General features: G+C 42.4%; 1 protein-coding gene across 1 annotated transcript in view; it reads left to right on the top strand.

Annotated features, from left to right (window-relative positions):
* The window catches only part of OCRL (OCRL inositol polyphosphate-5-phosphatase), a 56,403-nt gene that overhangs the window by 25,991 nt on the left and 7,717 nt on the right, over positions 1-22,695 (top strand). The window contains exons 13-19 of the mRNA XM_036740094.1: positions 2,679-2,788; positions 4,089-4,224; positions 9,247-9,357; positions 9,902-10,067; positions 11,139-11,374; positions 18,258-18,281; positions 21,911-22,027. Coding sequence (XP_036595989.1) covers positions 2,679-2,788; positions 4,089-4,224; positions 9,247-9,357; positions 9,902-10,067; positions 11,139-11,374; positions 18,258-18,281; positions 21,911-22,027 — 900 coding nt within the window. The remainder of the gene's footprint in view (positions 1-2,678; positions 2,789-4,088; positions 4,225-9,246; positions 9,358-9,901; positions 10,068-11,138; positions 11,375-18,257; positions 18,282-21,910; positions 22,028-22,695) is intronic.

Below are 22,695 nucleotides of genomic sequence, written 5' to 3'. Positions count from 1 at the left end.
TCGAAATTGATTTGGAAATTTTTCTACAAAATTCAGTTTTGGGGAAGCTTGACATTTATTCTTTTTTTTCAATGGCAGTGAGTTTGTCTTCGAGTCCCAAATGTGACTTGAGGATTTCTCAATGAGATAATCTTTGTTAAAAAAGACGTGCTTGGCACAGTACCTGGCATGTACTAGATACTATATAAATGCTTATTTAACCTCTTTTCCCTTAGAGAGGGAACACACAGTTGAGATTTCCCAGTGTGGTATTGTGGGAAGGAACAGGCCTAGGAGACCTGGCTTCAGAGCTGTTACCTCTTGATATGCACAAAATAATGGTAGACAGCACACAAGAATCATTCTTCTATTTCGTAATGCTTTAAGGTCCCCCAACCTTTCTAAGTAAAAAGCACTTGGCAGAGGTGGAGGGGTTTCCCCAAGCTTGGCAGGAAGCTTTGAGCACGTCGCTTAATTCACTTCAACAAATGTTTATTAAGGGCTCGATCTGTGCCAGGCACCAGGGATCCGAAACCAAAAACCAGTCCTTGTCCTCAAGGCACTTCTATTTTGTGGGGTGGGTTACCATGTAAGCAGATAGCTTGAGGAGGGAGAGAGCAAGGCCTCTCAATCTTATCAGAGGTGAACTAAGGGTTCTGAGAGTTTAGGAACTAGCCCATTCCAGGCATGGGGAAACAGACTGTGCAGAGACAGAAAGGCAAGAGATGAAGTACCAAGTTTAGGGAAAAGTAAGCAGGCCAGTTTGACTGAAAGCTAGAATATGAAGGAAATAAGGTTTAGGGAAGTGTGAGCAGCAGTAGTACACAGGGCTAAGGTATTTAAGGGCAGAAGACGGAAGAAATGAGTCGGTTATTGACAGGATTGACACTGCAAAGGAAGGAAAGTCAGGCCAGAGTTGTGTCTAGAAATCGGAGTGGAATGTAAGCTCATGATGAGTATTTCATTCTTTGTACTTATATCCCCAGAGCTTAGAAAGTCAGCAAGGGTTTGTTAAGCATCTACTATGTGCCAGGCACTGTGCTAAGCATTGCGGCTACATAGAAAGGCAGAAACAAGTCACTTTTGTCTAATGAGAGGAGAGAAGGAGGGGTGGGGGGGAGGTATGGGACTTGGGAAGGTAAGACTCGGCACCAGATTGGATGTGAGAGGTCCAAGGAGAAATGAGAGTCAAAGATGGCACCCAGGTCATCAACGTGCGTGATTTGGAGGATGGGAGTTGGGAAGAAGGGGAGGGTTTTGGGGAAATGATAATGAGTTCAGTTTTAGACATGTTGTGGTTACTTACCATCCAGTGTGAGATGGCCAATAGGCAGTTGGAGGTGAAAGATTGGAAGTCAGGAAAGAGATTAGGACTGCATAAATATATCTGAGTCATTTGCTTAGAGATGATAATTGCATCCATGGGAACTGATGAGACACGGAGTGAGAGAAGTTTAGAGGGAGAAGAGAAGTAGGCCAAGGACAGACCTTTGGGACACCTACAAGCTGAAGATCCAATAAAGGAGACTAAGGAGTAGTCAGACAGTAGGAGGAGAACTAGGAAAAAGCAGTGTCACTAAAGCCTAGAGAAAAGAGCGTACCCAGGAGAAGAGGGTGGTCAGCATTGTCAGAGGGCAGGCCGAGAGGTCAAGCAAGATGAGGACTGAAAAAAAGACCCTTTCAATTTGGCAATTAAAAGCTCATCAGTGACTTTGAGGAGGGCAGTTTCGGTTGAATGATAAGCCAGACCACAGAAAGTTTAGAAGAGAGTGAGGGAAGAGGAAGTTGAGGCATTAATTGTAAGATGGAGAGGATGGTAGCTAGTATCAACGGACAGATCAAGGGAGGGGAGACAATGGGCATGTTTGTTGGCAGGAGGGCAGTAGCTAGTAGGCAGGGGGGAGATCAAAGATAAGCGAGAGAGTGGGGATGATAAGGGGTGAAGGAGGAGAAGTTGAGGGAAGGCTTCTGAGTGATGTGAGATGGCAAGGGGAGAAGAGGGAACTGTCAGTGAATGGCATCATGTGTTTTCACTGAAGGAGGAGGTGGGGTTCTCAGCTTAGAGGCACATAGTAAAAACTTAATAAATACTTGGCGATTGGTTGAATAGATTTAAGAGGGTTGGAGGGAAAGCTATATAATGAGAGAATTGGTCTAGATTATCTCTTCAGTCCCTTACAGGCTCCAGCATTCTCTGATTCTCTGAATTCCTGTCCTTAAAAGTACATAAACTTCTTGTCAATTTCTACCTTCACATTTGTGTCATGGTTAATTCTAGTACTGCTATGCAGTTTTGCTATGCAGTTCATCTTTTAGCCATTTTGCTCTCTGAAGCAGAGAGAGTAAAGTTCAAACTAATCGATTTTGCTACTTGTATATCACCATGGTAAAAATAATTGATTGAGGAGGAGCTTGAAATTCAGTCTGGTCCCTCGAGGTAAAAATGATTGGTGGAAGGCAGAGGTTTAATTTTTCCATTTTATCCTTGACCCCCATCAGCTCGGAGAGATGGCTGGATGCTACTAATGAGCTTCTTGCCTGGAATTAGATGGGAGCTCTTGATTCAAAAGATGGAAGACGATCGTCTTTGTTTCAGAGAGCTTTGGGGCCTATGGAAATGAGATACTTAACAACTAGGAGAGGGTAGTGATTAACTCGGTGATAGCATATACTAAGATGATGTTTCTTTCCATCTCTAGCTGAATATCCAACGTTCTCACAAGAAAGCATTTGCTGACTTTACAGAAGGCGAAATTCGGTTTATGCCCACCTACAAGTTTGACCCGAAAACAGATAGATGGGATTCCAGGTAAAGCAGGAGCCACCTCCTGGAATAATTTAAGGCCTGATGACATGCGCCTTTGAAACATGCTAAATCCCTCCCTAGAGTGCCAGTGGTGAAAAGAATATACTATCCAAGCAGTTTTAGTTGGGACAGAATTGCATTTTTAAGGACTGGTGTTAAATAATAGATGTCCTCAAAGGCAGAAGTGAGGAAGAAACCATTATTTCTGTTGGTGACATTGGGAAAGCCGAATCCATGCCTCCAATTCCTGCTCGGTCCCTTCTCGTATTTTAATACCACCAAAGATGTGCTTAGGTTTGTTGCCTTCTTATTCATCTGCTACCACCAACACCACTCCTGCTGCCCTTCTGGATTTTTCTCAAACTGCTTCTCTGATAAAGAATTACTGTTCTGAAGGTTGGGGGAGGTATCAGAGTGGGGAAGGAGTGATAGCTCCTTCCTGGAATACGATCCCAGAAGAGTGAAGGGGAGAGACATTTGGGTGATCAAAGCACAATGGAAGCCTTCCTTAGGAGGCTCTGATCTTTTAATCCCTGCCCCTCAAGGGTTTGGTTACTCGCTAGGCAAGTTCCTGCCACCTTCTTGTCTTCTTCCTTCTAAGCCACAGTGTTCACCATTTCCTATGTGACTGAACCCAGAATCCTCAGGTAGAAGTGATGGGGCAGACACCCAGACATGCTTGGCTTCCTTAAGTAGGGATTGGTGTGATGATTCTACCACTAGTATTGAACTGCACAGATGCAAAGGTGATTTCGACAGATCTTGTCTTTGCACTTTGTTGTTTCTGTACTCGTGGTCTGTAGCCACCTGGGCAAAAGTTTCCCTCTCCCCTCAGTAGATGATGAACTGGGTGTCTTCCCTGGCCTCCTGATACACTTCAGGCAAGTTAGATGTTCTTAGATTTGTTTGACACCTCTAAATTTGTATTCGATTATAAGAAGATAGAAGTCATAACTTTAGGAAAACTTCTCAGTTTTATATCCCAGATTTGGAGACAGTGAGCCCAAAGTTAATGGGCAAGTAAGTCCCTGTTATTTAGAATGGCGTGTTGGCCAGGTTTCTCATTCTAGGGAAACAGGTTTGAGGCATGATTAGTTGTCTGGGATGGACAGCTCCCTACTGTTCTGCTGCCAGCATAGTACATGTAGAACAAGGGAGGACTAGGGTTGCGCTCAAGGGTATGTCACTGTTGTGACCTCCCACAGCATATCCTTTGGTGCCCCAAGGCAGAGGGGACACCAGGCTGGGTAGACCGTTGGGCTCACCCAGTCTGGTGTTGATGTGCGCATTCTTTTATTTGCAGTGGGAAATGTCGTACTCCAGCATGGTGTGACCGAATCCTTTGGAGAGGGACTAACGTTAATCAGCTCCGCTACTGGAGTCACATGGAGCTTAAGACCAGTGACCACAAACCTGTTAGTTCTCTCTTCCTCATTGGGGTAAGTGCCTATTTTGTCATTTTTTTTTCACCAAACATTTATGAAGGGTTCCCTTTGTTCCTAGAGCATCGATCAAGATCCAGAGTAATTCACTCAAATACAAATGGCACTCTCGGAATCAATTTCAGAATTAAGGACTGAGGAATAGATGTGCCAGCAGTGTTAAAAGGAAATACATTTCATAGTGGCATGAATGTTCCCCTAACCTGGATGTCATAAATGGGAAGCAGCATGTTGTGGTGTGGTAGAAGGGGATCAGGAGATTTTAGTCAGAGGATCAGATCCTACTTTTCCACTGCTGTTTGACCTTGAAAAAAATCATTACCCTTCTCTGGGCCTCAGTTTCCTGTTCTGTAAAATGCTGAGGGTTGAACTAGGGCAGGGATTCTTTACTTGGGGTCTTAGAGGTTATTTTCTTTAAGATTTTGAACAACACATTTCAATAGAATTGGCTTCCTTGGTAATCGTATATATTTTGTTTTATACATTGACAAACATGATTCTGAGAAAGGGGTCCGTGGGTCTTACCAGACGGAACAAGTGGTCCATGACACTAAACAAAGATTAAGAACCTCTGAATTTGATGAGCCCAAGGGTCCCTTTTAGCTACAAGTCTTATGACCTTGTGACTTCAATGAAACAGGGATCTTGTTCCCCCCACTCCCACCCCAGCCCAACAGTAGTCTCAGTCTTTTGCAGTTCCTATTCAGAAGAAGTTAGAAATTTTCAAAGGCCTGTGAGCAACTCTCACATTTCAACAGCTCCAGAGAGCATGGAACATGCCAGCCAGCCAGGGAAACCTGCCTCTGTCATATGGGTCATTTCTAGGCTGCCAAGACCCTCCCAAGGGATAAAGCCCCATTGGGAGACCCAGCGCAGTGCTGGTACAGGGCCCCAGCAGGATGGGTCACACAGAGATGAGGAGGTAATATTTCTCCATTCTACATAGTGCTTTACAGTTTCCGAAATACTTTCACATATAGTGTTATTCTACTTGATTTTCACAGCTCTATGAGGTAGGCAGGACAGGTGTAAGTAAATGAGGAAATTTGAGACCCAGGGAGGTTAAGTGCTTTGCCCAAGGTCATATGACCACTCTGTGGTTAAACCAGAGCCCAAACTCAGGTCTTCTGATTCCTAATCTAGAGGCCTTTTTGCTACACAATGGTGGTGTTATATGCAAGCCATGTTGCCTTGGAAATTTGAGCTCAATTCTAGAGGAAAATATGCAAAGAAATGTAGCTAGACAAAGGTCTTGCACCTCTGCCGCCTTCTTTGCAGGCTGGTTTGGCACTGGGCGAGGTTCAGGGATGTGACTTGGAGACACATGCATGTATGAGGGGTCCTGTACTGCACCAAGTTTACAGAGTGAACCTTGGGTGGACCTGAGCCTAGCTTGGGCCAGAATTAGGATTCGGGATATTGTAGGGTGACATGTGGGGAGAATGCTGGCCCTCGGCATCCTGATGTCACAAAGTAAGACAAAGCATGGCGCCTTGAGTGCATAGCATGTGGGTTCAAGACATTCTGCTGTTACCTCTTGATATGCAGAAAATAATGGTAGACAGCATACAAGGAATCATTCTTTTACTTTGTAATGCTTTAAGGTCCCCCAACCTTTCTAAGTAAAAAGCACTTTGGGGCGGGGGATTGGTTTCCTTTCTTGGACGACAAAACTAGAAAAGATTCAAATCATCTGCTTTTCAAATTAAAAACAATTATAAAACTTAAAAATATTTTTTGTCTCATACTTTTGGCCGGTTCAAATGGGAAGCGGGCCTTCCCAGGCCAGGAAAGACAGGAGGAAGAGGCATCAAAGAGAAGGGAAGAGCCCTGAGAAGGAGACCGACAAGTCTCACCTGCCCAGCTCACGGTCCCTCTCCTGCTTCCTGCTCACTCTTTTTATCTCTGGGCCTACCTTTAATACCGTGATTATTAACGCCGGCCGAGAAATTGGTCTAGGGTAACTGTCATCTCACCCTTCTAGCACTTTAAGGTTTTAGTACTTTCCTCACAACAGTTCAGGGAGATAATTATTATGTACAAGTGTTATTCCCATTTCACAGAGGAGGAAACTGAAGCTCAAAAGATTGATTGACTTCTTCAGCTATTAAGTGTTGGAGCTAGGAGTCAGATCTAGGTCTCCTGATTGCAACCTTGATCTTCTGAAGACAAAGCCTTGGGACGGTTAATTCTTATGTTCTCCTGAAGGCATCCCTTGGCGTCCTTGGTTAGAGACAGAGCACTGGGCTGGAAGAGCCTTTTTCTGACTCTATGTAGGGTTCATGTCCTCCCATAATATTCTGTAGCCATCTTCTGCCCCTTGGGCTTTTTAAAGCGTCTCATTACTGTGTTCTAAGTTGTTTTTCCTAATTTCAAATTTCTTGCCTGTCAAACCTTGCAGACTTCACTTTGTTGATGATCCAGTTTTTGAAAAGTACCTTTCCCCACTACAACAGGCTGTTTGAATTTACCAGTCAGTCATCCTGGGGCGGGGGGTGCTTCATTTGGCGGGGGAAGGAAGGTTGTTTTTTAATACCTCATACTTTTGTTGGAAACGTGTTGGACTGTTAATACAGTGTTTTAAAATAGACTTTAGGCCTCTTGTGAGATACTGACTTTGAAAATTCCACTCTAATACTTTACTTTCCTAACTAACACCTACCTGTATTTTGCCATATTTTCCCTTTTCTAAAATGAAATTAGTGAGGAAATTCTTTGATTTTTTTTCCTCCCCTACCTGGATGTTGAATTTAATAATGCTCTGATCCTTCGTACCACAAAGATCTACCGAAGGAGGAAAAGGTTTCCCTTTCACAGAGTAACATCTCCATCTGAAAAGCTGTTAGACTGTTAGTGCAGAAGACTTTCAAGACCATGCATCTTTGTGGTTGTAGAAATGTATGACTGTTAGCAGAGGGAAGAAGGGATGCCCAAGAGATAATCAGTAGTTGCAAACTTGTTGCAGGCCAGAGAAAATGAACCCAAGGGCTGAAGGCTTCCCAGCCCCTGCTCGAAGCAGTTCCAGTTTATTAGGAAGAACTCCAGTAGCAGTTAGGAGCCCTGAGTCCTAGGCCCAAGGAGCTAAGTGCTTTTCAGTCATGTTCCTTAACTTTTCTTGTGGCTATTTCTTTATCTATAAAATAGGTGCGATATTCCTTGCCCTTGCTACCTCGCAGAGTTGTCATGTGGACAAAAGAGCTTATATGTATTGTAAAAAGTATGAGGTTTTCTGATTAAAACGCTTCTTCAGTACTTCAAAGATGCATTGATTTAGTACCTCCACTGATGCAGATGGCACCCCCTCAGTAGCTTCAATGATCTTCCAGAAGTGCTGTGATCTGAGCCTACAGCTCAATAGAGTTGGCCTTAATACGGCATTACACACTGGGACCTAATGAAGAAACTCATTACAGTCATGTGTGGTTGGAATTAAAATCTTCTAACACTGTCAAACATATGTTGGGATAATACTACTTTTTAAATTCAATTCATAAACATTTATTAAGTGCCTACTACATGCTAGGCACTGGCACAAAAACCAAACAGTCTCTGTCCTCAGTTAACTTGTATTCTACTGAGGGTACAGCCTCTACACAACTGAGGAAATACAAAGTCATATTTGGGGCTGGGAGGGGGCAACAAAGGCCTTGGGTAGGAGGCATACTACCTGAGCTGAACCTTGAAAGGGGATTCTGAGAGGCCAAGGTGAAGAGAGACAGTGTTCCAGCCGGTGCCAAGGTCAGAGAAGCAATGCAGAGTTTGAGGTAGTCCACTTTGGTTGACCTAGTTCCACTTCTATAAAGTACCCAACTTGGATGGGAAACCATTCTACTCATTTAAGTAGCTGCCTCAACTTCACTATTATTCCACTGGCATGTTTGCTTTAGAACCTACCAAAGTCACCAGTTTCTTTTGGCCACTGCTTAATGTGAAGTTCTTATTGAACGCAATAGCCATTTCAGTAAGCCATGCTATGTTACTAACCTTAGCAGAAGGGAGAATGTTTCCCCATTTGTTGGCCATGATTTTTGGGTCTGTCATCATGGCTTTATTTTAGTATGATTTATAGGGTCTATTTTCAAAAATCTGAATAATGTTGGCATGCTGCTTGGTGTCATCCACAGATATATTGCTTCCTCTAACGGTTTGCCCTATTGTCTAACCAATGGGTGGGGAACCTGTGGCCTCAAGGCCACACGTGACCTTCTAGGTCCTTGGGTGAGGCCTTTTACTGAGTCCAAGTTTTATAGAACAAATCCTTTTATTAGGGGTATTTGTTCTGTGAAGTTTGGATTCAGTCAAAGGACTGCACTTGAGGACCTAGAGGGCCATATGTGGCCTCAAGGCTGCAGGTTCCCCACCCCTGAGCTAACTGTTGTAATAGTTCACATTTCTGTAGTACTTTAAGGTTCGCAAAAAGCTTTCCTCACAAGTTTACAGAGCACACTTGACTCACAACAACCTTGTGAGGTAGGTAGGAGAACTTGTATCATTCTCATTTTACAAATGAAAAAAAACTGAGGTCCAGAGAGGCTGAGTAATTTGTATGAATTCACCTAAGTGCAGAGTCAGGACATAAACTCTGGTATTCTCACTTCAGTTTTTCACAGTACCAAGCTGCCTCTCTCTTGGTCTTATCACTCATTATTGGTATTATTATAAATCATAATAATGACAGCAGTGCCTAGTACATGTTGGACCAGTTGATATCATTCTGACTTATTCAAGAACTCACTTTTGCCACATGTCATACTTCTTTTACTGAAAAATGTAGCAAAAATTTTGTCCTGAGTAGTTGATTCTTCTCCATTTTCTCCATCATTTGAAGTTTTAATTCACAGGAAGGCAGCCAGGTAACTGCCAACCACCATGTTTGCCTTAAAGTGTGCATCTGTAGGGCTCAGTATCATCCAGGCATTTACCTTAATGATCATTTCGGGACTGTTTGCAGACTTGGATGCGGTGGGTTATAGGAAGAAGGTGACATACAAAACTAAAAAGTGGCTTGTTTTCTTTCAGGTGAAGGTTGTGGATGACAGAAGATACAGGAAGGTATTTGAGGACAGTGTTCGCATCATGGATAGAATGGAAAATGATTTTCTTCCTTCATTAGAACTCAGCAAGAGGGAAGTGAGTTGGATCATGTGCCTTCTTTGCATGCCATATATATTGGCTAGCCCAGAGGAAACTGGGATTACTTCCCTTTCAAAGATTCTGGGGATTTCTTCTCCTTAACACTAAGTAGAAACCCAGAAGCTGGATTTGGTCACAGGGCCACTAGCAGTAGATGACCCTGGTGAGAGTCCGGCTATTGAGACACCAAGAGTAGTGGCCTGGAGAGAGAACAGTGAAGAGGACCATCTAGTTAGTTATGCTAGCCAGCATGCGATACCGGCCCCCCTTATTCTGTGCCCTACCTTGCCCTGCCCCCCACCACAGTCTCTATTTAGGTAGTCAGTTATATGGTGAACACCAGCTAATAGTGAACCATGTAGCAGAGGAAGCATGTGGGAGGGCATGGTCTGGGCTTAGTTACAGAGTCCAGCTGGTAGCAACACATTTAGCAAAGACTAGCTCTTTTGCCCACTACCTACAATGTCTCTGAAGCCACTGGCCCAGTCGCATTTCCCCTGCTTATGACATGAATTATTTATGCCTTTTTCTCATTCCCTAGTTTGTATTTGAGAGGGTGAAATTCCGTCAACTGCAGAAGCAGAAGTTCCAGGTCACCAACAATGGCCAAGTGCCATGTCATTTTTCCTTCATCCCTAAGCTCAGTGACAGCCAGTACTGCAAGCCTTGGCTTCGGGCTGAGCCCTCTGAGGGCTGCTTAGAACCAAGTGAGTTCCTTTCCTTATCTTTGGTACACATGGCACTTATTGTCTCCTCAAGATGGCTGGGCATTTCTTTCCCTTGTCTTTTCTAGCTGTGGCTCTTATGTCACTTTCCTTGTGTTCATGGTGGCTGTGTTTTGTGTTTCTAACCTCTACGTATTATTGCTTTTCTTTTTAATTTGATTTACATTGCTGTCACTTCCTAGCACATCCATATATGTCCCTCTATCCTTCCCTAAAAATAGAACCCCTCTGACCCACCAGAGGACAGTTAAGCTAAACAAAGCAACACATTGACCATGTCTGATAGCATATGCCTTATCCTGTACCTGAGAGAAGAGGAATTATGTTTCATCATCAGTCCTTTTTTAATGCCAAGAATTGGTCATTATAGTGATATGGACATTCTGATATCAACATTGGTCTGATCGATCTTTTAATGGTGTTTTCCTTTATATTATTGGGATCATTGTGTATTTTCTCCTGGTTCTTCTTAGTTGAACAGATCCTTTCTTGTTTCTCTGTGTTTCTCATATTCATAATTTCTTAGAGCACAATAATGTGCCATTATGTTCCCGTGCCACAGTTTCTTCGACTGTTTCCCAGTCAATGGAAGCCTTCTTTGTTTCCAGTTTTTTTGCTACCACAAAAAAGTCCTTCTGTGAATGTTTTGATATTAGGACCTTTCCCATTTTGTCTTTGACCTCATTGGGATACATATACCCAGTAGCAGTATCAAAGGGTTTGAATAGTTGAGCCACTTTTATAACATAGTTCCCAGTGGCACTTACTAAGATAGTTCCCAATCATTTTCCTAGAGCAAGTGGACTGATTCCAAGGCCCATGCACAGTGGACTCATGTGCCTCCATTTCCACAATCCACCTTACATTGTTTCTGTCCTTTATTGTCTCTGCCAATTGGCTGGATATGAGTTGGTCTTATTAGTGATTTGGAGTGTTTTTCTCATATAGTTGTTGATAGTTCACCTTTCTTCTTTTGAAAAATTATCTTTTGGGGCTTCTTACTGCTTTTCCTCTGGAAGTTTGCATAGCCAAGTTCTCTCTACCTCATTTCAGGTGAGACAATCGACATTTCCTTGGATGTCTATGTCAGTAAAGACTCAGTGACAATTCTGAATTCGGGGGAGGATAAGATTGAAGATATTCTTGTCCTTCACTTGGACCGAGGCAAAGATTACTTCTTGACCATCAGTGGAAGTTACCTCCCAAGCTGCTTTGGCACATCCTTGGAAGCTTTGTGCCGAATGAAAAGACCAATTCGAGAAGTTCCTGTTACCAAACTCATCGACCTGGTAAGGAGTATTCCTAGAAGAGGAACACTTACTGTGCTTTACATCTCACCTCCCTGTGTCTGTCTTCCTGCCTTGATCTTTGACATTGTCTGGTTTTGTTCCCTTCCAGCTTTGGGTTAATAACAGAACCTATTACTCTAGGTTGACTTCAGTGCCGCTAGACTAGAGGGAAACAAAAGGTTGTAATGTGTAGCTGGTGCTGGGCTGGTAGTATGACTTGACAATACTAACCCCAGTAAGTGAAATTTAAGCCTTCCCATTTCAAAGAAAGCATTTCTTCATATGTTATCTTGAGTAGTCTCCCAACAGCCTTTTAGGGTAGGTATTCATTCACAGCCTAACCGTGTTCCCAGTGCAGAAATGTATGCGAGTAAGGATGCTGTGGCATAGGCACAGTAAATTGGTTAACATCGCCTAGCAAGTCCATGTTAGAACCAGGACTTCTGAGGTCTTCCTAACTCCAAGCCTATTGTTCTATTCACTGTAATTTACTGTCTCTTTAATGAACCCAGGTGGTTTTCTGGAGTAGGGACCACTAGTGGAGTATGTGGCCTGCTTAAAAGAGAGTTACTCTATATTTCTCTAGCCAAACCATGATGAAGCTGATCATGAAAGTGATACTTATCCTGGATAACAGAAAATTGATAAGGACTTTAATAAGGAACTTTTCTCCTCTATGTAAATGGTGTTAGGTTTTTCTACATACCTCTTCTGACTCCAAAAGGGAACTCTTGGTCCTGACCCAGAGTAAATAAGGTGAAATGATGGCCAAACATGACATTAACATTCAGGCTTAACTATTTGGCCCAGCTGTAGCAAATGATTGGCTTAACCAAGGGAGAGGTAGAGCAGCAGTGGGCAGCTGACTTGTCTGTGGATAGTCTGTTCTGTTGCCATGGTGTTGTCTCAGCTGTGACTCAAATAGATTAAAATCCTTCGGTCCAATCCCTACATCCTTCCTTGAAATTTATTTATTTCCCTCAAGCCTTCTTACTGCTACAACAGGGTTCTTTAATCCTGTTTGAAAGAGAATGATTTCCCTCAGCACATCAGAGTCCAACATTTCTGATTATTTTTCCTGATACCTGTTTTCTTCCATCTCCATATGTTAGTCTTTTCCATTTAATGCTTCACCATTTAGAATGCTAGTGATACCATTTAATAAAGATACTTTCCCAACTTTATTTTTGATTGGTAAAAGCTGGGAAACCACCCTACACTGGTGTACTCCTTTACTGGCACTGATTCTCCCCTGAAGCTCAGCCACCACAAAGAGGCCATTGCTATTATCAAGCAGTAAAATGCCATTAGGTTTGAGTTAAGCCAACATATGTAAAGGACTTATACTGGACCTGCTGGTTCCGCAGAGAGGCCTCTTCCATCCCGGTTGGTGTTCAGCCCTTGTTTATAAGGGAAAGGGTGAGCTGAAGCATATTTTACTTAAATGATCTCCCAATCCTCAGAAAGAGTGTTCTTTTAAATAGAGTTCTGGTGAAAATCTATGTTTAGTTGTAACCTGCATTCTGTTAGTCTTTCTCCATACAGAGTGTGGGCTTTGGTATCCTCGTTCACTCGACAGCTCGTAATATTCCAATATTCTTCAATTCCGGCATTCTCCCTTAGCAGGGGCTGTGTTTCATCGCTAAGTGATTCGAATTAATGTTTGGCAGCAAGGAACAAATCTAAGATTATTTGTGAGATGTCTTTAATACTCACATTCCCATCCTGTCAATTGACTCGATTATGACCTGAAACATTTTCCTTTAGGTCTTAACATTTTTCATGTTCCCAGCCACAAGAAGGTAGTTAAATGTTATGAGATAGTAGTATTAAAAGCTGGTATACTGTGCTGTATTATTCATTTTAAGATGTATGTGCAAAAAAAAGTAAAGCCCTTTTTCCCATGGGTCTAGTCTCTGTTCTCTGACCACAGCTCCTGTTTTTCCCCATCCCCTTGTTCTTTTTGTTTTGTTTTTTTTTTTGGAGAGCGGGAAGGTTCCAGTTGAAGGTTAAGTGACTTGCCCAAGGTCACACAGCTAGTAAGTGTGTCAGGTGTCTGAGGCCGGATTTGAACTCAGGTCCTCCTGACTCTAGGGCCAGTGCTATACTCACTGCGCCACCTAGCTGCCCCATGTCCCCCTGTTCTTAATCACCTTTCATGGTGCCTGTGACTTAGGCCATTGTATTTAGCTTACTTTGTATATATTTATTTGCATGTTATCTCCCCCATTAGATGGGCACCTCCATAGGGTCAGGGACTGTCTTTTGTCTCTTTTTGTATCCCTACCACTTAGCACAGTGCCTGGCATATAGCAGGGGCTAAATGAGTAAATGTTGATTGATTGATTGATTGATTGATTAGGCCATTCCTAGCAAGGCCAAGGTTAGAGACAGATGAGGGAAAGTGTCTTCTGATTTTTTTTTCAGACAAAAACAGTCTATCTCTTTTGATATTTATGGAAGACAGCAGAAGATCCTCCTCAGACATTCATTCAGTACTCCCAGGATACATGATATCTGAGGTCCATGTTGGGCAGCTTGAGGTTTATGTAGAAATGCCTCCGGTTTAGTTGGGTGATGCTGATACATGGGTAGTGAGGTTTGCATTATGATCAAAGTCTCATGTGTGGTTAGCATTGAGCTGATTTCCCTTAATCCTAACACCAGCCACACTCCCTGAATTATGTCGAACGTGTTGGGCACTTTGTCATCCTGCTCTGGCAAATCCATGTTTCACAAAGTCAGTGGCAGAAAACTCTGCAGCTTGGGGTTAATAGTGGATTTTTAAAATTTCTTGGAGGGGTTGAACTTGATTAATCTCAAAATCATGCAATTTGGGATTATAGATATGGCACTTAGATCCTGCATATGACATTAGGAAGAAATCAGCTAAGTTCAGTACAGGAGAGAAAGTGATTCTGGCCCAAATGGGGAAGAGTTTCCAAAGGAGCCACATTGTGAATCAAATCCAGTGACTTGAAGAGTAAGAATTACGTAGGAGAGGTCCTTCTAATAGAGGCAGGGGAACAGTTTGAATCAAGAGTGAAAAGTGCAAAGGAAGTCCCCACATTTGTCTAGTTGGAGTGGATGGTGAAGGTCTCTTTACATAGGAGAGGGATGGATTCTGGCAGTGCCCTGAAGGTCACTAACTTTGGTCCATGAGGCACCTGGAAAGGTTTGGAAGGTACATAACACTAGAGCGTGGAGAACTGTCTCTCCCCTCACCCCCCATTGGACCACAGGCTCCACAAGAGCAGGAACTGGGGTGGACTGTTTTTGTTTGGCATCATTTTGTATCGCCAGCATTTAGCACATGCCTGACAAATAGCAAGCATTTGATTGATTGACAAATGGAGGGAGGCTAGAAGTGAGGGATTTCATGAGGAGGAGAGGGATAAGGACTAGATTTGTGGTCTCATTGATATAAAGAACTCCCAGATGAGGAAATTCCCTCTACCAGCACATGTTGCTTCACTCAGAGTTACCTAGAGCAGTGGGAAGTTAAGTGCTTTCCCTGAAGTCACATAACCCTCATGTGTTAGAGACAGGACGTGGCACCTCCAAGGGCAGTGCTCTGTCCACTATTCCAGACTGTCTCATGGGGAAATGAGATGACTAGAACCTGATGATAGGATTGGATTGGATTTGGCTCATTTAGATGACCCAAAAGGAAAATAAAAAGGTTGAGGGATAGGTAGCCAAACCATTTGGGTGAGAGAGAGGAGTCCTTTAGGAAGGGAATAAGGACAAAAAAGCGATTAGAGATGAGCTTAGCTCCAAGTCCCTTCAGTATCTATTTGCTCTTTCTCTGACCCACCTGACCCATCATTCCCTACTTCATCTGTGTATAGTTAGAGAGCTTTGATTTCCAATAGCTTTTTTGCTTTTTTGTTTTCAACTCGGATTCACATTGTTCAAGTATGAGATTTCAAGTACTGAAAAAATCATCCTCCACGTGACTTCAGATGATTTCAGAGTTAGGCATAGTGACATTGTAGCCGTCCTAGGGAACACCTCTTTAGTAGGCCACAGGCCAGTGGCTGGGCAGTTTTGTGCTGGGGAGTGTCATTTTTGTTGTGTGGTGACCACTTAGGCCTTCCTTAACAATCTGACCTACCCTTCCTTGGCTAAGTGAAAGGGAGCCTACTGGGCACCTCATGGACCCCAGAGTAGGCTGTTGATTGGTCACATAGCTGTTTCCCTTTTCAGATCTGAGTCCAGTATTGAACTTCTCTCTACTTTCTCCTTCCCAGACATGTGGGCCTCACCCTCCCTCCTCCCCAACATAGTCACCAAGTTATATCTTCTCCATTCATTCATTGATGTGACTTTTTCATATCAATCCTCTTCTTAGCTGTCTTCACTCCTAGCTCACTTCCTTGTAGCCCCAGGCCAAGACAAAAAAGAAAAGCGAAAAGCAGCAGGAGTACGTGTTTTGTTCTAGGAACTGAAGAGTTTTTGCCTTTTCTCTCACGCCTCTGTGGTCGTTCATTTCACACTTCCTTTGTGTACAGTTTGCTGCCCAACTGGTTTTCTTCCTTCCAGCCTCTTCATCTTTTTAATCTGGCCTGCATCCCATCATTGGATTAAGATTTCTAAAACACTGCTTTAATCATATCACCCTCTGGCTAAAAATGTTTCTGGGCTGCCCATTCCCCACAGGATATAGTTCAGACTGCTTAATCTGGCCATCATAAACTCTCTGGATCATGGCTCCAACCTACCTTTTCTGCCTAATCTCCCCCTACTCACCTACTTATACCCCCATTTCCAATGAAACTAGTCACAGTGGCCTCTGGATGTTGCCTTGTATGTCTCTGCCTCACCACCTTTGCTCATAGTCATGCCTTTCCTCCTGCTTAGAATAGCCTGCCCTCCCCCTCCCCCTTTTTCTCTCTCAAACTCTTATCCTTCTTTCAATACTCCACTCAGACACTACCATTGACACCAAAATGCCCCCACGGGTTGAAAAGAGGGTAAGTTAGAGGACATTGGTTCAAATCCCTACTCTACCACTTACCAGCCATGTGATCTTAGACAAGTCGTTTTCCCTCTCTTCACCTCAGTTTCCCCCTCTTTAAAATGACAGAGTTGAACTAGGTGACCTCCAAGGTCTCTTCTGGTTGTAGAACTATGATCCTGTTGTGACCTTGAACACATCATTTTCCCTGCCTGGGCTTCAGTTTCCTCTAATGAGGGATTAGTTGGCCTCTGAGGTCCCTTTCATCTCCAGTCCTCAGAAGTCTTATAGATGCACAAATTGCCTTACCACTCAGTTGGCGCTTACTGGTTGTTATCGTTAGTCATCACTTTTAGAATGTGTATATGTCTTAGCTGAGGTTCTTCTAGCTCAGGGCACATCTCTTATATTTCTTTACAGCTCCCTAAGGCATTAGATACACATAGTAGGTATTCAGTATTGATTGGCTTGATTCATTGATGAAAATGTTGTTGGGTCCTTGTTGGGCAGGTTTTGGTTGCAAGTAGGGTGACCATTTAGTGTCTTCACACTTTTCATGGACTCATGAGAGATGGTCATACCTAACCGAGTTTTCCTCCCCAGTGGTTGGGTTCCCAGGGAAGCTCCCAAAAGCATATTTAATGATGTACCTGAAGGCAGGCAAATGTTGTACTGGTACTGCTAGTACTGGTTCTATAGAACCAACCAACATGTCTGACAGCGTCTTTATGGGGAAATTCATCTGAAATTCCATCTTGAGGTAATCACCCCATTTCCCACACCAGTTGAGCCAAAGCAATAAGACTCTCCCAACTCCAAGCTAGGAATGGTAACTACAAGAGATCTGGGGGGAACCTTTGGCTTGTACGACGTTCTCAATCTGGGCAGATTCCATATTACCCCCTTTCTTTTTTGGAGACTCCTTATTGATTGATCTACCCACTTCTCTTTCCACTGTTATTACCTGTTGCTTACAATCGCAGTTTCTCTCCTTCTGTGGCCTAGTGCAAACAGAGTGGTTCTCATACATTCTCCCCTACTTTTCTGTTCCTGAAAAACCCCCACAGCCCCTTTGATGTTTTCTAAGCGTTTTTACAACAGAAGAAATGGGACTAACAAGGTTCATGCCTTTTTCTATTGACCTCCTGCCTCCCTTCTCTTTTTTCACTTAGGTCCTCCCTGTAGAGAAAGGCAAAGGCTCAAATAAGTGAGAATGGTGGACCTTGGGGTACCTAAAAGACTAAAGTTAGATTAAATGCCCAAAGTCAATAAGCCTAGTGGGTCACTGGAAAGAGGGGAGACAAAGAGATTGTATGGGTAAGCCCAACTTTTTGGTTGGAACAGTGGTGGTAGTGAGGTATGGGGGGGGGAAAGAGTGATTTGGTAGGGGATTTTCACCTTTCTTTTTCCAATCTCACTGTCTCTCTGGTCCTGCTGCTGTAGATGTACCCAGACCAGCACCTCGGTAGGTGAGAATGGACAGGCAGAAATGTGGTCTTCAGTGGGCAAGAGGGAAAGAAAGTTCCTAGGGCCAACTGGTCCTATGTACCCAGGTAGTCGTTTCTGTATGGGTGTTTTAAGTCAGGGATTGCTGATGGGTTTTTTCCCTATTAAAAAAAACAAAACCAAAAAATACATTTTTTATAATAATTGCTCTAAGTTTCCATGGGACTGATTCCTCTATCATATGTAGAAAAAAATTCAGTGTGTATATGTGTGTGTGCGTGAGTGTGTGCGTGAGTGTGTGTGTGTGTATGTGTGAGTTGTGCTACATGTTCCCCACTTGTTGGACAATCCAAGACTGTTTTAAAACATTTGTTGGGAGAGCTGGTTAGTTCTCATAATACTGATTCTGCTTCTACTTCTGCAAATTCTAACCATTTTCTGTCTGTAAATAACATTCTCTTCCTGCTCTGCTCTCAGGGAGAAGACAGCTTCGTAGAAAAGGTAATACAATTGATCGATGGTTTCCGAGTTTCTCTGGTCTCAGTTCTTTGGGCTTTCCCCTTCAGGTTAACCCCTTGTTCTTGAATATGTCCAAAGGAAAGGAAAGATATTAACTACCCAAATCTAGTCATTGGTGCCAAAGAGCAATAGGACTTTGAGGGTTCTGGGCCCAGATTTTTAAAAATGAAATGTGACTCTCTCCAGTGTTTTGAAGGTTTATGAAAAAAATGAGGGAAGGGTCAGCCAATTGTATTCCATCTTCATGGAGGGCAGAACTAGAAGAATTGAATTTCTATTACTATTAGAATTAAGTTAGGTTAGCAGTAACGCTAAATCCTTGAAACAAGGTACACAGTTTGGTCTCAAAATTTTCATCTGTTCCTACAGTGTCCAGAGGTGGATCAGTACCTATGGTAAGAGCCTGTTTAGAGGCAGGACTCTTAAGTCTCTCTCAGTCTGAAACTGATGAAAGATATTTGTTGAGAGTTTTTAATAATAGCATCTAGCATGACACTAGCCTGTAGCTGGGGTCTTAAACCCCTAGTGATGGGTTTATTATTGTTATGTGGCACTGCATACTTTAGAGGGGAGCCACAACATAGTTGTTTTGCCTTTAGAAATCAAAATAAGGTTTAAGATTAGATTTCAGGCATTTCAAAAGTAAACATGCCCTACCTTCACATGTATAATTGCTTGCCTTCCCAATGAGTGGGGGAAAGGCAAGAGGAAGGAGAGAACTGAGAATTCAAATTTTTTAAAAAATGAGTGCTAAAAAATAAACAAACAGTGCACAAATTGGGGCCAAGGAACGTCCTCCATCTGTTGGTGGAGAATTGGTTGATTGAAAGTGTAAAACAAGACATGCATTCTCCCCCATGGCCACTACATTGACCTTTCTTTTTGCCTGACTATACATATACCTACATACACACATACATCTGTTCATGCATATATATAAATATACATGCACATCTACACACCCATGTGTATAGGGGTGTGTGTGTGTGTGTGTGTGTGTGTGTGTGTGTGTGTGTGATCAGTTTTTCAGTTGTGTCCGACTCTATGACCCCATTGGGAGTTTTCTTGGCAAAGATACTAGAATGGTTTGCCATTTCCCTCTCAAGGTTATTTTACAGATAAGGAAACTGAGTTAAACGGGGTTAAGTAACTTGCCCAGGGTCACACAGCTAGTAAGTTTCTGGGGCCGGATTTGAACTCAGGAAGATGAGGCTTCCTGACTCCAAGCCCAGTGCTCTATACACTGTGTCACCTAGCTGCCCCAGCATATATGCACACATACATATTACAAGGAGAGCTTCTGTTGGGGTAAAGAAAGGTTAGGGATAGATATGTTTAAAATTTCAGCAAAACATTTTTAAATGTATAGAAGTAAACAAAAAATATCATATGGACACATAGAATAATTTTGTTACTATCTTGTTAGATTTTGTATATACGTTATTTATATATGCTAACATAAAGATATTTCTCTATATAAAAATTTTTTAAAGAAAATAAACATGCCCACATATGTCTTCCCTGATACTTCAAAGCCATACATACTCAAATGTATCTTTTAGGATTATGATGTATGAGTTTAGAAATGGAAGTAATTTGGAATAGATAACCTACTGACAGTTTACTAACCTTTAAAATGGCTAGGATTTGAGAGAACTTCATTCCCTGATCCCCTCCTGTTAATAGCCTGCTCAGTTCTTCATCTTGTACATTGGTAGTAATACTTTAATATCATTAATATGTCTAAAAATTTCCATTGTTTATCAGAAATAAGTGCATTAGAATCAATTATCTGTATTCCATTTTGGAGAAGAAAAGTAAATACAGGCAGTTGCCTAGTTTCCTCCTGCATTGTGCAGTGGAAAGGGTTGTTGTTCAGTTGTGTCTGACTCTGTGATCCCATGGACCATAGCACACCAATCCTGTCCTTGGGGTTTTCTTGGCAAAGATGCTGGCGGAGTTTGCCATTTCCTTCTCCAGGGGATTAAAGCAAACAGGTTAAGTGCCTTGCCCAGGGTCACACAACTGGTAAATATCTGAAGTTGGATTTGAACTCAGGTCTTCCTGACTCCAGGCCTAGTGCTTTATCCACTGCAGCGCCACTTGTTGCTTCTGGTCAAGTCAAGAGTACTATATGTATAGTCAGACTTGACTTCTTGGGCATGTCACTTAACTTCTCTAGGCCTTATTCTCATCTATAAAATGCGAGAATTGGATTAAATTACCACTAAGGTCCCATAGAATTCTAAATGTATCACCCTAACAATAGTCTCCACTGAGAAATTTCTCCAGGTCTATGAAATTAGTTTAAATTTTTTTTTGCTTTATTCTCCAGCAGTTTTCAAATTCAGATTTAGTTATTACTACCTTGGATGATGTCACACGTTGATTTTTTTCCATTGTTTTTGTTCACTTTCTCATTCCAAATTACCCAAAGACCACCAAAGCACCCTACAAAAAGGAGAGGCAAGCTGAGCAAGAGTCAAAGTCTCCATAGAGAAAAGCTTCTGGCCTTAGATCCCAGAATTTTCCCTGTACTCTCTCTTGGCTCCTTCATTGACTTCTTCTGCACTGCTGTAGACTTACAGGATTAAGTACCTTAGGTCTGAGAACATTCCATACAGTAACAGCAATATTGTTTGAGGAATAACTGCTCAACTAAGCTATTCTGAGTATTGGAAGTACTGAAATCAGCTACAAAGGACCTAGGAAGGAAGATGCCATCCACTTCCAGAGAAAGAACTGCTAAGTAGAAAGGGTGCCTAGTATGGTTTGACGTACTATGTCAAATGATGGCCTTCTCTAGTGGGGGGTGGGGAGGCAGGGAGATAACTGGGAACTTAAAATGTAACAAAAAAAAAATTTTAAAAGAAGTCGCAGGTCTGGACCACACCTGGCCTAATTAGCATTCACTATATATGTAGGGTCAGGAAATGCAGAAGATGCCCTTTGGAGGCCTCTGTAGTTATTTGGTTCTTGAGAGTTTCAGTTTGTGAATGGAAGTCTAGTGAGGTTACTGTACCTGTCACACCTGTTCATACTTAAGATCACAAAAGAATTATACCCAAATTAATGGCAACAATGGGGCTGATTATTTTTAGCTCTCCATGGCCAGAGCTTACATTCATCAATGTTTGGAGTATACAGGCTCTTGCCATGTTGACATTTATCACATAATTTCCTATTAGACTCCTGTTGGTCTATTGCCCATGCCGTGATCTAGCTGTAGAGCCCTGGTTCTTGGTACCATTGCTCTGAAGATGGCTTCTTACTTCAAAGAGATGGTCTCTCAGAGGCATAGAGGTGTAGCTCTACAAAGTATTTCCTCCATGGTGCCTACAGAAGCCCATACAAACATTAGAAGCTCCAGCATGGCAGTGCCAAAGACACACAGGAGACTTTTTGAAAGGGGGGCAGGGAGCTGATTGAAGAATTCAGTCATCTGTGCTTCCATCTGATGTCTCTATGGTGGCTGCTGCATGAGAACTGTCATAGATGAAAGGGAAGCCATATTGGTACTCTCAGACATAGGGGATTAAAGTAAGCAAACCTAGAAGCCCTCTTTTAATGTTAGCTGTTGACTTTCATCCCTTTTTCATATTGATAATTAGGAGAGCCCTCTTCTGCCATTGGCTCCTTTGGAGGGAAATGTCGGCGAGAGACCCCTTCAGGTTCCCAAAGAAATCTGGCTTTTAGTGGATCACTTATATAAAAATGGCTGTCAGCAGGTAAGTGGGAGATATTCTAGGATCTTTGGAGGTAGGTGGGTGCTTTATGAAGTTAGGATACCTTCAGTTTGTATGGTTTTCACTTTTCAAAATGTCTTTATACATACATGATCTTACTGGTTGTCACATTTCAAAATGGCTTATATTCAGGATTTCATTAGAGCCACACATTTTATTACTCTGAGGTAGGAAGGTGTTTGCTCTTTTTCCCACTTTACATATAAGACTGAGATCCAGATTATGGCTAGGTAATTTGCCTAAAACCCCACAGCAGAGCTGAAGTTTGAACTGGGGTTTTCTAAATTCCAGGTTCTTCTATATTCCCAAAAATCAATTTTGGGAGCATCAATTTTTATACGGGGGTAATACTTTAAAGTCTCCAGCAAAATTGAAGTCAGATAGCTCTAAGACTTGTACCTAATGTTTCTTTTAAATTGACCCCAGAATCTCCAGCAGAGCCAAAACCAGACCAAGGGAAAAGATTATTGTAAAAATATCTTTTCACCGTTTAGTAACATGAATAATATATGATTCTGCTTTATTGATAATCTTGCCCCCTTTTCCCAAGTTGAGCACTCAAAGTTGTCTACCAGACCTAGGGAGAATTCATTTTTCTTATTTTTTCTCAGAATCTTCTACAGACTGAAATGAAAATGATTTCCTTGTGT

This window comes from Trichosurus vulpecula, chromosome X (assembly GCF_011100635.1).
Source record: "Trichosurus vulpecula isolate mTriVul1 chromosome X, mTriVul1.pri, whole genome shotgun sequence".
In the NCBI taxonomy this organism is placed as follows: Eukaryota; Metazoa; Chordata; class Mammalia; order Diprotodontia; family Phalangeridae; genus Trichosurus; species Trichosurus vulpecula.
This window is presented reverse-complemented; position numbering and strand designations above follow the sequence as displayed.